General features: G+C 34.4%; 1 protein-coding gene across 7 annotated transcripts; it reads right to left on the bottom strand.

Moving 5' to 3' along the window:
* Positions 1–633: 633 nt before the first annotated feature.
* On the bottom strand, positions 634–6,578 carry LOC18431586 (uncharacterized). Of its 7 annotated transcripts, none has more exons than XM_088858473.1 (7): positions 6,522–6,578; positions 6,084–6,136; positions 5,732–5,824; positions 4,132–4,432; positions 3,863–3,985; positions 1,987–2,277; positions 634–1,009 (listed from the first exon to the last, which is right to left on the bottom strand). In XM_088858473.1, the coding sequence occupies exons 4-7, from the start codon at positions 4,402–4,404 to the stop codon at positions 800–802; spliced, it is 897 nt and encodes a 298-aa protein (XP_088714599.1). In that variant the 5' UTR covers positions 4,405–4,432; positions 5,732–5,824; positions 6,084–6,136; positions 6,522–6,578; the 3' UTR covers positions 634–799. The 7 variants fall into 7 exon arrangements, with proteins under 7 accessions (XP_088714599.1, XP_088714597.1, XP_020521200.1 ...); XM_088858471.1 differs by having other exon boundaries at positions 5,556–5,824; XM_020665541.2 differs by lacking the exon at positions 6,084–6,136.
* Positions 6,579–16,012: the final 9,434 nt, after the last annotated feature.

Here is a 16,012-nt window from a genome sequence, read left to right on the forward strand (position 1 = left end):
AGTTTTAGAAAGTTGGGAGTTTTTTTCTAATTTCTTGAAAATACGGGTATATTAACGATAATTTTCCTATATTATAGTATGTTATAAATATTATATATTTAAATTTAAATTATTATCAATGTAAATATAAATATAAGATATTTACCATATATCCCAAGAGTTATCAAACTTATCAAACACAAAAACTATGAACTTCTTAACTTCCTAGGGAAGTTATAAAGTACCTTCTAATTTACAATTCTAAAGGAACTTCCAACTTACAGTTCATGAACTTGCTTCTAGTTATCAAACAGGCCCATAAGGTTAAATGGACGCATAACCCAACAACTATGACGCCGGATCTCTATATTTGAGAACATTCAAACAGTATAGCAAAAAGTATTCTAGAACTTTCAGCTATCAACGATTCCAGGTTCCAAGAATCTAGAACTTCCAAGTTCCAATAAATTCCAATTACCAAACACGCCTTAGGATCATCTAGCTTCTTTGTCGAGATAAAGTTCAGGCAGCAGCTCTCATAGATTTGTAATAAAGAATAAAGGATGTGGAATACTTCTTTTTTTCAAGGAAAAATAATAACAATAAAGTACACCAATTAAAATAGTAGAAAACCAAAAAAAGGGGCCAACGAGGGAAACCATTAATAAATCATACATATGAATTATAAAGGTTTCAATGCATGTTTGTCCGATAATATAACATCATCATTTTAACATTTTTCTCAATTAATTGGGATCCGATAATATAACATACAACATATAAAACGCTTTTTGAACTAAGAGCTTAGTTTCATCATGAGTCAGTCAACTTTCTTTTCCTTTTGTGACTTCCCAAACGCATCGCCACTATAAGGGGCAACATGGTAAGCGTATTGTTGGATAACCGCAAACACAACCATTTCCAAACACACCAACACGTTTTGCAAAGCTTCCTGAATGTGCTCCACATCCAACCAGAAATGATGTGACTTTATGACCCCGGCAGCTACTAATATGTCAAGCAAGACTCCCTGCCATCAATAAGATAAGGCACGTCGGCGCCACTTCAGTCACGAGTGCCAAGCTATGTGTGCGTACATATGAATATGGATGTGTATAGGCATGCATGTGCTAAATACACATTTTGTTTGTCGAATGTAGTGTGTGTGTTGTTTCTTGGTCTATGCGTGTGTGTGCGTTGATAAATTAAGATAGAAATTAGAAGACAAGAAAAATAAAGACACTTAACAACCTTGTAAAGGAACCTAACTGCTTCAAGCTGAAACTAGCCACTTCTGCCGACTGGTTCAACCCAGTCCAGTAATCAAGTTGTGAAAAAAAAGCCAGGTTTTTTGATAAGTAAAAACATCTTCACATCTCATTAAGCACATTGGTCAAATTAGTTGGAAAAGTAAACTCTGCGAGTTTTAGGGCTAGTTCGATAAAATCAGGTTAAGGCATCTAGTTTTACACGAGTGGTTTAGATTAAAAAACACTGGCAGTTCCATATATCATTCCATGCGGTAACTTCCAGATGGGCAGATAGAAAAATGGTGCAGGTCATGCAGCTTTTTCCTTTCGATAATTTATGGAAAATGTTCTATGTTAGGACATGGACATTTTAACCGCACACCCCTGCTGGACCTTCTTAGTGAAATAAATGTATTTGTCTCAGTCGCATTGGTCCCATAACTTGAAATATGCTAAATTAGCATCCAAGACAGAATGCTGAAAATAAGCCGTATGGAAAGTTGGCATACACAGACCTTGTAAGTGTGAGGTATGCAGATAGAGCACCACCATCCACTCTCACTGACAAGAAGTTGAGATTAACTATACTTGTCAATTATAGACATTCAATTATTGTTAAGCTGCACCATCCATATCAGATAATGGAAAGTGGAGGCCTCAATTTTGTACCATAAACCAGGCACTTGCTGTGTATTGAACACTTTCCCACAAGCCTTATAAACCAAACTGATACATACATGGGAATAAGAATTTTTACCTGCCAAAAGCAAAAGAAGACGATCCCTTTGATGCACAAGAACTTTGAGAGAGGCTTGTGCGGAGCTAGCTCTTTCCCAAAAACATGGTAAAATGCCACTAGGGAATAGAGAGCCAAGGAGACAGAGATGTTTAGTATAATTGATATGGCCCAACTAATCCAACCAGTGTAAAGCCCAAGAACTTGAAAGAGTATCATCAGAAAAGAGAAGATGGGGCGGATGATGACAAACTGCCATGTCCAATACTTGAGGAGCTTCAATGTGTGATGATCTAGGCGGACTGTACGGGGCTGTCAAATAGAAAAAGCAAAAAAGCATTTATCAGAAGACCAATTTCCTAGTATGTTTTCGATGTTATATTTTACTCCAGGAAGTATATACTATAATTAGATAGAGCACCGTATTCAGTACTCCGTATGAGCATCTCCCAACAGTGGAGGCTTACCACTATGGGGCCCAATGGGACATCCACGCAGGTACAGTTAATTTCTAATATGCCCCATTTGATCATGCAATACTCCCCTTTTCTCCATAAAGGTACTTCAACTCAACAGTTAGTTGCATGTGATGGCTCCAGTTAGCATTTCAAGTAGCAAGCAAGTCAGCACTAAGAAAAAAAATTGCACAAGCAAGGAATCACACAAATGCTTTGGTTTCTTGGCATGTTACCTTCAACCCAATTTGGCTGAATTTTTGGAAGAGGATTCACACAAGTAGTTAACATGGATCCACCTTGGTGCTTAGCCGATTCAAGTAGAGTTAATAAATAGGGGAAAAAAATCCCTCTCCATAATTATAATCCCAAATAAACTCTTGGAAAGCCCATAGACTCCCTCCAAGTAAAAAGAAAAAGACGTTTAAATATTATTGTACCTTTTTCATTGTCCAAATTATAATATTTATTCCCTAATAATCTTGTCATCCAACTGCCCATTTTTCTCTATCTTCTTCGCCGCCAAAACCCGTTCCTTCCTCCCCCTCTTTCTCTCTCTCTAAACCTCCCTTAAACGCCCTTTTCTATCTCATCTTGTGAACCTCACGAGTAGGTTAAAAGAGGCATCCCAAATTCCATTTATATAGTGAGATTATTGGGAAAAAGAAAAAGGGTAAATGGTGTAACTTGGACAATGAAAAAAGTCAGGAGGGGGTTAAACTTCATTTCTCATTTAACTTGAAGGGGGTCCATGGGTTTTCCATAGATTTGAATTACAATTATAGAGAGGGAGCATATGTTTTTGTCCTTAATAAAAATGTGTAGTAAAAAGATGATAGTTAATGGGTGAACCCCCATAGCCTCGTGACTCAGAGCATTTACTCTTGCAGCCGTGAGTTTGTGCCACAAGCTTAACAATCAAATCAGAAAATGATGTAAAACAGAGCAATAGTAATGCATGAAGGATAGGTTTTATGCTTACACTGTGGTGGTTCTTTAGTATTGGACATGTTGCCTAAATGCAAATGCTTGTGAGTAGTTAGAAAGAAGCATGCCACACTAAAAACCCAATGATTGGGGACAAGACAAACAACTCCAGCCAATTAAGTCCATCTACCAATGGGAAAAACTTGGAACTTAGAGCATAATAATGCAAAATTTAGGAATATAAATATTTTCTTCAAGATGAACTGGCTGTCAAAATCAACTAAATCATCTGGCTCAACCATAATTGAATAAATATCCCATACTAAAATGTTTCCCTACAGAATTGAATCAACTATACATAAGTTTTTGAATTTAGAAAAACCCAATGGATCCCAATTTACCCATACCTTTCTAGGAAGTGTTTTTCGAAGTCACTAATACAATTCAAGAACTTCAAATCCCAACCTCTCTCCAAAAGAACAAGAAAACTTGTATTGTCAAGGATGATGTTTTACCTGAAAAAGAGTCATTGGGAATGAGTGGTGGATCTCTCTTCCCTTTATCTCATCTGGCACTCTGTTCTGACTAATTGATATGTTCAAATAACTATACATTAAAGCCAAGAACTTGGCGATAACCTGCAGTAAGGTGTATAGACACAAAAAAAATAAACAAGTGGACTAGATTTAGAAGGAAAGCAATAAACCACCTAAAGCAAGTGATCAATCATTTGGTTAACTTATTTTATAACAAGAGTAAGCTGTTGTACAATAGGAGAAATTACCAAGGCCTCATAGCATTCTTTAACAGCATCCAAGAACATGAAGAAAGGTTTGCTCCCCTGAATATCTACCAAGCCAACAAAGGAATTAATCGCATAAATAGGGGCCATAAGTATGATGATGATTATGGCCTTTTGCTCCTTTGGGTTTTTCCAATAGAAGAGGTGCTGAGAGAGTAACTGGACAGTGAAATGCATTGTTAGCATCACACAGCATGCTGCCCCTAGCAAAGTCAGGGTCCTTGGATCCAACTTTGAAAGACTTTCAAAATCCATCCTAGAAGTTGAACGACTCCTTTAAAGCCTGAGAAGACCCACAATGAGGATGTAACCTTTTTTTTGATACATACATATATATATATATATATATATATATATATATGGGAAAAGTTTATATAAGGTTGCAACCTTAAAATGTGTAGAACCACTGATGCACATCAAAAATCCATCAGTAAAGGTTGTTTTAATGTTGAAAAGGCTCTAATTGATCATCTCGACATCAAGATGTATGATCATAAAAAAAAAGATTTTGAGTCCCAGAAATGGTGAATCTTACAACACATCATTTAGACCGTCTATTTTCAAGAGTTTCATATGTTTATAGATGTACTTGATTTGAATCATTTTTGGAGTTTAAAATTTCATAATTAGATTTGAAAATAGATTTTGAGATAATCTTAATAATATTTTACATCAAAATTATATGTTATGATAAAATTTGAAGGCACACCTTAAATGGATTGTTTAAGGTTGTAACCTTATGGAAACCACACCCTATATATATATATATATATATATATATATATATAGAGAGAGAGAGAGAGAGAGAGAGAGAGGGATTTCAAATAAGGATGAGGATAAGAGTATGTTCAAGACCCAAAAATTTTGAACAGGAAAAAGAAAAACGATACCAATTATCTACAACTACAAAATACAGAGTAAAATATCTAAGACTATGCTTCTCATAGTACATACATATGCTTTCATACATGTTCTTAAGCTTTCTATAAACCAAACGTTTTTCAATGGAAAGGATGCTCCGGTCCATTGACTCCTGATAAACATGGCCTATAAATGATGTAACTACTTCCTTTAGGAGTAAATTAAGTAAATCAGGCTCCTACAATAATGTCAACAGTGAGTGAGATCAGTAACAAGATCACGCATCTCAATCGAGAATTTCATATTCAACTCAAGGGGAGTATTCAATGTGATTAGCTACAACCCAAACATTTACATGCTTCGCAGAGATCTTCTATTGTACACTTGGTGTGCCGAGCAAATATAAATATCATCGACATTCCACTCATCATAGACGAATCGGTTCCTATTAATGCACACCACACTCCTCATCCACAAAAACACAAGCACTAACCAAACCAGCACAAGAATATATGACTAAATTCACGACAAGGGGGAAATATAACCTGCAAATCCTCATTAACCATGAATCTTGCACGTCACAGAAGTAAGAGGACGATCGCAAGATGGTCTCTCACTCCAACAAATTGGTAACAAAATCTCCAAATATAATCAAAATTCATCACAATTTTACATTTCATATTAACTAGAGAAGCTACAAATCACAAACCCAAAAACATACCAGGTTCAACGTTGAAGAAGGAAGAGGATCAGAAAACCCTCAAAAGAAGGAAGAGGATCAGAAAACCATCAAAGAGTTAGGCCTTTGATACCACTATGAAGAAGATTAAGAAAGAGTTAGGCCTTTGATACCACTATGAAGAAGATTGAGAAAAAATAATTATGGTTGAATTGAGTGCACATGATCATATTTAAAAGGGATTAATACAAAAAGTGGAAACACAAAAGAAAAACATAATAAAACACCCACCAATAATTGTACCCACACATAAATGACTCTGAAATACTACCTTTAAAAGGAAAAGTAAAGAAAAAAAGGGACACCTAAACAGCAAATCGGACTCAAACTTCACCAATCCAGAGAATGGAGAAATTTCTTGGGTAAAAGTATACTGATCCACTTCTTCTGCAAAAAAAAAAACCCACTATTTTTTACAGTGTTCAGTCACCTTACTATCCCTTATCTCTTTTGACAAATCATCTATTTTTTTTCAATCAATTTACAAGTAAAAACAACGGTCCCTGAAGGCCCCTGATTATTTATGAATCATACATAGTTGTCTCACTCCTCTTTCCAAAAACAGCAGCCCAAATATACATACAATCAATAAAATGTCGTAATCTAAACTTCTAAACATTCACTTATTAATATCTACATATCGTTTAGCAGAACAACACAAATAATTCACAAAGCACATAAGAGAGAGAGAGAGAGAGAGAGAGAGAAAGAGACTTGCACTCGAAAGTGTGAAAAATGAAGAGAGAGAAAGAAAGAGGAGGCAAACTCTTACAGTCCCAAGTGGAAAATTGATTCCAGGCCCCTGTGAGTCTTTGACTTGGAAGAAAGGTACTGGAGATCGGTCCAAAACACTTAGGTGTGCCTTAAAGGGTGGCAGATCATGTACTATTAATTATGTCAAAAGATATTCTACTCCTGCAGGAGTAAAATGTTCATTTACTCCCTCGGGTAAAACCCCTCTCGGATTCAATTTTAGGACCCCAAATTCTGGCCATAAACTTATTCAACTTATAGATTAACCTCAATAAAAAAAAAAAAAATCCCTTAATTGTAATGTCTATACAATTGAAAAGAACAATATTTCAAGATTGAATAGAAGCCATCCCATTTATTATTGATGGTAAGATCTAGGCCTTAGAAAACACAAATTTTTCCTTTGAGAATAATATCTACTAATATTAAGTGGTTCCCAAAAATTTTAGATTGAAAATAGAAGTAAATTATGCTCCTGTGCTCTATTATAATTTCATAGACATGTTATGCTGGGGCATTCCACACACTCACACAAAAACATCGTTTCTATTTGCCTTCTTTTTTCTCTTTGTGAGACTTTGTTCTTTTATTGTGTCGTTTGTACAGAGCCAAGGCTCTAAACAATCAAAGTAAAGAACCCTCAAAGTAAAGCGCACCTTTAGTTAGTGTCAAGAATGTGATTTCAATACAAGAAATTTTGGGATAGCATTAAAATATATTTTCATATCTATTTATAAAATTTAAAGTTTCAAAAATAGTGTAGATCGAACAGATCTATAAAAATTTGGAAATCTTGAAAATTGATGGTCCAAAAGTATATTACAAGATGACCTATTTCTAAAACATGAAATCCATTTTTTTCTCATGTTCATGTATATTGAGTTCAATATGATCAATTTGAGGATATTTGAGCATCAAAACAACCTCTTCTAGTGAAATTTTTGAGATACTCCCCTATTTGATTGTTTAGAGCCTGGCATTTATATAAACTTTTTATCCGTGTGTGAAAGGGATCTGTACGCTAGTCTCTCTGCACGTGATACTCGTTGCCCTTTGGGTGAGTTGTTTAAGTTTGGACCATAAGTGGCTCTCCCTAAATTGGGTCCAACTAAGTGTCTTAAAACCCGATAATCTAGATCAAGTACTGTCAATCTAGACTAGAAACTAACTAGATTGAACTGGTTCTAGATCACCGATTTTAATCAGCAATCCCTATAGTCCAATACGGATCTATGTGGTGGGTGATCCATCCACCGCTCTTGAGCTTAAAACACTGTTCCAACCAATGGATTGGACAATAGTGATAAGCCCATTAGTTATGGATATCATAGATCATATTATATGCCTTCCTCTCTAACTCCTACTCTAGATGGTCCATTTGTTGACGACAATCTATACTTTTTAATTTGAGAATTCATCCCACGGTGATTCCAAGATGTGTATGCAAAATTTCAAACCCTAAATGTCCGCAACATTTCTATTTTCTAATTTGGGAATTCATCACAAGGTGATTCAAGATGTATTTGTAAAATTTCAAACCCTAAATATGCTCATAACATTTCTATTCGTGAGCTTGCCAACATTGTAGAAATGTAGGAGTCCGTCCATAAATAATTTTCCGTTGTACTTGTTTATAAGTTTTTGAAAAAGTATCAATTAAGGGGTTGAAACCCCTTACACTTTGTCCGCGCTAGTGGAATTACTGTTACGCTTATCATATTGGCATGTCCATGAATGAAGTTTGAAACAATGTTTATCAAATTCACTTTGTTTCAGAGGTCAAAGCTTTTAGATTTTAGGCCTAGATCGAAGGACAGCGAAGCTTGATGTTGCCACTTCGGCTTAAGCAAAGAAATGCTTATATAAAAGTATTTTTTATTTTTATAAAATTTTTATTTTATATTTTATAGTTTTTATATATAAATATCTAATTTATTATATTAATTTTTTTAAAAAAAATACAAAGTCTTCACTCAAATCAACCAAAACATGAAATTGCTTCATCTTTCTCACCAAACTTAATAGTAGGAATTGAACCTGAAATGTAACGTTACCAACTGCTAATCAATCAAGACCAAGCACGAAACAATAACTCTAAAGGAGAAACATGTTCCCAATTTAGAGCCGTTACAATGAAAAGAAGGGGAATTTAGTTTATTTGTTCAAGGGACTTAGTACATCGTCATCAAAATGCATTCACTTGGCATGGTAATTTGGATTTTTCAACAAAGTTTTTTAAATTGTTAAAGGAGGCACCAAGTGAAAGGCGCTATCCACTTTGTTGGTAAGACAGAGTTAACCTTGATTTCACTATCCACTTTGTTTGTAAGACGGATTTAAAGGTTTGGCATTTTATTGATATTTTATCATTTTTTATGACTTTTATTAGATATTTTGGATAGTCACCAAAATGGTTGTTTGGATGTACTCATTGTCATGTCACGATAGTTTATTATTTTAAGGGAAATTTATAAGAATGCACATTATTTTTAGCATTTTTCATTGTTCTACTATTCCAATTGAAAATTCATGTGTATTTTTATGGTGTTTTGAAATTAAATCAAATCAGATGGATAAAATGTTTAATAGTTAATATATTGTGTGCATTTTGACGAATTTTCCCCATTTCAAATAGATTATTCCTAATATTGAATTACCTATTGTTTTGGCAGTGTCCATAATAAAATTTTCCCCATTTCAAATAGATTATTCCTAATATTGAATTACCTATTGTTTTGGCAGTGTCCATCATAAAATTATCTAAGATAAACTTGCAAGCCATTTTATATATAAAGTTTATATTTTTTAAAGGACACGGTTTCTAAATCCCATAGCGGATCAATTCCAACGAGCCCTTCAAACTAGTACTTTTTGTAATCGACTCTATTGATTCTTCAATAAATACTCGCTCTTTGATCAAGTTTGTGATTACTTTCTAGTAAGAATTATCTAAGATAAACTTGAAAGCCATTTTACATATAAAGCTTATATTTTTTAAAGGACACAGTTTCTATAAGTCCATGTAGAAATGAGACGACCCTTAAAAATCTATTTTTGAGATGGACTTTTTAATCCAATTTTTAAGAACATGTAATATCTAACATGGACATCATGAATATAAAAAGCCAAATAAATTTTAAGAAATAAAAATAATGATTTTATGAAGAAAACATTTGGACCGTTAGTTTCAATTGTTTTTAAATGGACAACCTATTTGCAACTATCTTTAAGATGGATGCTTTATATCTTGGGACTGCATATTGTGGAAATACAGTCCAAGCCGCATGAACAATTTTCCATTTTTAAAAGCCTTTATTCACTTATTCAAAGTAGATTTCTTAAAGAAATCACGTGTTTTTACCCATAAATAACTGAAAAATAATTAGAAAGTCAAATTATTAAATTATATTATATATACTATAAGGTATGTATCAAAAAGCTAAGACATTTTATTAGAATAGTATGTTAATTTCATATAAGATGTTCTACTATCGTCTGTACAAGTTCCAAAGCTAATGAATTACAGCCCTATTTATTGAAATTGAGCTGCAGCTATCTGGACCGTCCATATATTTGATGGTGAAGATCTTTCTCTATTCCCTGTGAGGGAAACCGGGGCTTCCAATGCCCCCAGTTGCCTCTTTTTCATTTCTATGAACATATTTATTAGAGTATGTATATCTATATTGATATACATTATTATGAATACATATTGAGATATGGATATGTATAAGTATACATCTCTTAGGTTCCTCTTTATTATAATAAAATTAGTTAGTAGTTATCCATAACCGTTGGTATTTATCTTTAAATGTTAAAGACCGTATATTTATACGGGTCTTGTATATTTTTTATTAATCAATAAAAAAAGAGTTCTATGGGGTCCTAAGGCCCAAATATACAGAAATACATTTATGTATCTATAAATTTACATATCTCATTATGTATTCATAATGATGTATATCAATATAGATATACATACTCTAATAATGCACCTCTGAGCCATGTTCAGGCTCGTCACTTGATTCATCAAGATGAGGCTTCCTAACATCAATAGAATTTGAGAGGCCAGAATCTATCTCTTGAGCCTGTGGGATAGGGTTTTGATCCTCTTCGTTGGGAGCTTCAGAATCACCTTCGTTTTCAGTGGCATGTTTAGGCATAGAAACCCCATTTGTTATAATTTCAGGAGCCTCTATATCATCAATCTTCCTCTTTTTATCATAAACAACTGGTGAGGTAATACCCAGAATAGCAACATCTTCATCCACCATTGCTGAAATCTAGGGAGAGAAGAAAATCCAATAAATTGACGGGAAAAAAAAAAAAAAAAAATTTGGGAGCTTGCAATTTCTCTCCCGCTCTCACTGTGACCTTAGAAAGAATGATAGCAGTGGTAAGGAGGAGCAGAGGGCTACAATGGAAGGGTAAGATGCCTTGGAAGAAACAATAGAATGGATAGAGAGAGAAAAATACATGGTTGGATTTGTAGAGAGAGAGAGTCATGCTTGGATGGGTAGAGAGAGAGTGTAATCAGTTTGTGTAACAAGAGTAAATACGATGGGCATGAATCTGAGCCAACGACAAAAACAAGCGTAATGAAATTTCTCGACCTCAGATCTGATATTCAAACCTTAGATCTGGGGTCGGCGAGCCCAGATCTGAGGTTGAGGAACCTAATGCTCTGATACCATGTTAGAAATTGTATTTCTATATATTTGGGCCTTAGATCCCCATGGAAAATTATTTCAAAATACTGCAAAGAACTCTCTGTTTATAAATTAAGTAAATAAAGAATATACAATACCCATATAAATATACGGCTAGTAACAATTAAAGATAAATACTAACGGTTATGGATAACTACTAACTAATCTGATCATAATCTAGAGACACCTAAGAGATATGCATCCATACATATACATATCTCAGCTGAATCTGTCGCGGATCCTCATCGAGTTCTGTTGGCTCTTCCAAGTGTCATCATGTGCTTGTTCTTTAAGCAAGAGACAATTGTTTCTATTGCTTCTATTGGTCATGCCATGCATGTGAAGACTTAAAGATCCAACTCGTTGTTCAAACTCCAGCTGCAGTATGTAAAAGCATCTTGAGTTTGAGGAGGAGTTTTAGCGTATGTATATTTATATTGATATACATCATTATGAATACATATTGAGATATGTATATGTATGGGTATATATCTCTTAGGTGTCTCTTGATTATGATGCGATTAGTTAGTAGTTATCTATAATCATTGGTATTTATCTTTAATTGTTACTAGCCGTATATTGATTATGAATTGGTTGCTATGAAGCTTTATCTCCATGCTCTTGTTTTGTGAAAGGGAGTCTTCCTTTACTGGTTTTGTCTTGTTATTTGAGAAAGGGTGGGACTTTCCCCCCCCCCACATTATTGTGCTTTAAAAGACTGGTCTCCTCCACTACATGGGGAAGATACGTGCCACTCACCATCATCTTGTAGTCTTTAGGGTATACGAGCTCAAAATACTGGAAATCTTTGAGTTGAAACTTGTTAGAGGCCCTAGAAATTTTTTGTGTAATACGGAAACTCCACTCAAAGCTCATACCATTGAAGTGATTTGTGATCTTTTGATTTGGACTCAAGAAACAATGAGATCCAGGATTCTTTGCAAAAAAAAAAAATCCAAGATGATGGGTGATACTACCACCTTTTTTATGAGAACTCTTGTTGTGATCCGCCTTATCCCTATTTATTTAAAAGATCCTGAGGTTTTCTTTGAGGTTTATATTCTTTTTTTTTGTGTTTTAAATTTGATGGAACAAGTTCTCTTTGTCCCTACTCAAAATTTTCACTTCTCTTCTTACATCCTCAATGGCTATGGCTATGGTTATCTTTGCTTTGGGTACGATCTTAATAGCCACCTCCCTACCCTTCAGCTCCCATTTCTTCACATTTGCCAAACAAATATAGCCAAAATTCCCCTGCCCAATTTCCTCCCCAGTTTCATACTTTGCTGTAAAATTCTTCAAGAACCCAAAGTTTTTATCCAAACCAAGTTTCGCCTCTCACGCTTCTCATATCTCTATTTGGTCTTCTGCTACCTACATGGGCATCTCTATTTGGTCTTCTACCACTTACCAGGACTTTTCTGATCTCTGTTGGGTTCTTGCGATAAACCATTGATGCCATGCTCCCTTTGATACCGAACTTTTAGTGAGTCGGATTTGAAACTACTTTTAAATCCACCTCTAAAAATGGCCTTTGAAAACGGCCGATCTGCACTATCCGTCGAGTCGTTCTTCGACTATCCGTCGAGTCATTCTTCGATTATCCGCCGAGTCGTTCTTCGACTATTTGCCGAGTCCTTCTTCGACTCTCTGCCGAGTCGTGCTTCGACTCTCTATAAAATAGCTTTTGTCTTTGTTCTGGCTTGTGTTTTGGACAGCGAGTTATTGAATCTGTCTCGGATCCTCACCGAGTTCTGTTGAATGTTCTAAGTGTCGTTCTATGCTTGTTCTTTAAGGAAGAGGCCATTGTTTTTATTGGTCATGCCATGAATGTGAAGATTTAAAGATCAAACTCGTTTATTTATGTAATTTATTGTATTGTTCAAACTTCAACTGTTTTGTGTAAAAATATATTGAATTTGAGGGAGAGTATTAGAATATGCATGTCGATATTAATATACATCATTATGTATACATATTGAGATAGGGATATGTATGGGTATATATCTCTTAAGTGTCTCTTAATTATAATAAGATTAGTTAGTAGTTATCCATTATTGTTGGTATTTATCTTTAACTGTTACTGGCTGTATATTTATATAGGTCTTGTATATTCTTGATTAATCAATAAGAGAGAGTTCCATGAAGGCTTAAGGCCCAAAGATACAGAAATACAGGTTTTAACAATATTCGCTAGACGTGGTAATGGAGGTCTGAACTCAATACATTTTTTGAGCAAAATATCGAATGAATTTCAATGACTTAAGATACTGGAGATTTGAATTATTTATTTATTTTTCATTGGAGAAACACCTAGAAAAATGGACATAGAGTTAGGTTTTAAGGACATGGATTTCATGGCTTGTTGTGGTAACAAGAAATTTGCAGAGATGAGCAGGGGAATGCATTTTACCATTCTTGAACAGGTTATTGTGTTGGGTTTAATGATAGCTAAGTCATTGTACCCATATTTTCTTCTAAAGATTAAGGTATTATGATAAATAGAAAATTAACTTGTTTGGAAAGCAAGAAAGTGATATCTTATAAGAGACTGAAGGAGGGCATAATATGCATCCTTTAAGGGTCACACCTTTGGGGGTTATGAGAATAGATCTCCAATATGGAGATAGGTCTCCAAGAGAGCAAGATATGGCCTCCGAGAGAGATGCAGTATTCCCATGAGTTTTGCGTTGGTTAACTTCCACTTTTAGATAGAAAAAAATCTCTATATTGCTCTCGAGGTTATCTTCCGGTAGCAGCATTGTGGTGGGAGAGAGGTTGATCAACGGTGTTTGGTCGAGGGTGTGGGTTTAGCAGGAAAGATCGGTAATGGTTTTTAATCGATGTTTAAATATAGGTATTATCTCTTATAACCTAAAATTGTAATCTTCATTGTGATAGCGGATTTCTAGTTGTCGAGGCCGTGGATGTAGCTTTATGGGGTGTTGTTGTAGTGTGCTTTTTATGTTTGTTTTATTTCTCGCACTCGATTTATAGTTATATTCATCTACTTCGCGTTTAGCCAATCATGTACACTATCTTGGGTGGGATCTCGGTATATGGGATTCCCGGTTCCGCAAGCTAAGGGGTTCTCGAGATCCTTACATATTGAAGGATCAAGAAATATTTGTTTTAACAAGGTTTTGATTCTTCTTTATCGTTGTAAAAACTCTTATTTTCCTAGTTTTAGTATGATTCTATAGGTTTTTTTATTCTTAATCTGGTATTCAAATCCTATTCTTTTGATGAAGCCATGGGATTTAGATTTTGATTTATTTTTTGGTGATTAGGCCTAGTTTCTTATCATGAAATTTGTTGGGGTTGATCCATTTTTGTTAAATATCATCATATTGTATTAGTAAATTCTAGGTTATGTTCCATTTTTTATTAAATATCGTTGCATTAGACTGCATCGCATAAAGTTTGTTTCTTTTTGTTAAGATTTGTATGATTTTAGGTATTAGTCAGTGTCGGTTTCATTTGACTACCAATTCTTATCGTTATTTGAAATTTACAGGCCCTTCTCTTTTGTCTTTTTAATTATTTTGAAATTTACGCGGATTATATTGGCATTATCTACACTTCACTTAATCTATAATAAAAATTTTGTTGGTTTTAGTATATTAAACTAAAAAAGATATTTGATGTTTACAATTCTGGCTTTTGTTTAATTCGATGTACAATACTCCTAATAAAGTTTATTCATTTAGAGGTAAACTTTATAAGTTCGTCAATTTCTAAGTTTTTTCTTGATTTTTATGGTAGATTATTGTGATCTTTTCTTTCTTGTGGATAAAAAAATGTACGAAATTGCCAAAACAATTTGACATTTTGCATAGTCTTTCCATATGGAATTTTATTGGGTTCTCACCCATCGTCTTCTGCTGCACCTTCCACTTGAGAGAGACAGAGAGAGGGAGAGACAATAGACGCAAGGGAGTAGTGTGAGGGAAAATTGTTTCATGGGGGCTGGATCGCATTTTTACTTATGTGGTCCACAAGTATGTAGTCTATCTAAAAAAATTGAAACTAGCGGTCCAAATCTTTTCTTAATAGAATTATTATTTTTAGTTTCTTAAAATTTATTTATTTATTCATGTTGCTGATCTCTATGTTAGATATTACATATCCTTAAAAATTAAATGCAAAAATCTATCTAAAAAATAAATTTATTAAGGGGCCCGTATTTCTACAGGCTTGGACCGCATAAAAACCACGTCCCTAAGAGAGAGAGGGAGAGAGAATAGACGTCTGGATAAAAGAGAAAGGGGGTTTCCTATGCTATATGAGCTAGGTGCCCCGGTCCATATTGACCTAAGCTTGATAAATCCTCACCGTTCAAAAATAATAGATGGTGAGGAGGGCTGCAGCCCCACTTATATTGATGGCCTACAGCCCTATCAAATCATTTTTTTAAAATAATTCAGTAATAAAAAGAAAAAGTTTACGTAGAGCTGAAGCTCTAAACAATCAAATTAGAGCCCCACCCCAAAAAATTAACTAGAAGAGGTTGTTCTTATGCTCAAATATCCTCAAATTGATCATCTCGACATCAAGATGCATGGACATGAAAAAAAAAATAGATTTCAAGTTTTAGAAACAATGACCGTCCATTTTCGATCTACATTATTTTTTAAGCTTTAAATTTTATAATTAGATGAAAATATATTTTGAACCACATTTCTCGACACTATTTGAAGGTGCACTTACTTTGATTGTCTACACAAACCACCCGTAATAAAAAGAGCTGAAAATAATAAAAAAATTGCCTTGTCCTAAGGACCCAGACCGAGCAAAAACA

The sequence above is a fragment of the Amborella trichopoda genome, chromosome 2, assembly GCF_054954075.1.
Source record: "Amborella trichopoda isolate Santa Cruz 75 chromosome 2, AtrichopodaSantaCruz75HAP2 v2.0, whole genome shotgun sequence".
Lineage (NCBI taxonomy): Eukaryota > Viridiplantae > Streptophyta > Magnoliopsida > Amborellales > Amborellaceae > Amborella > Amborella trichopoda.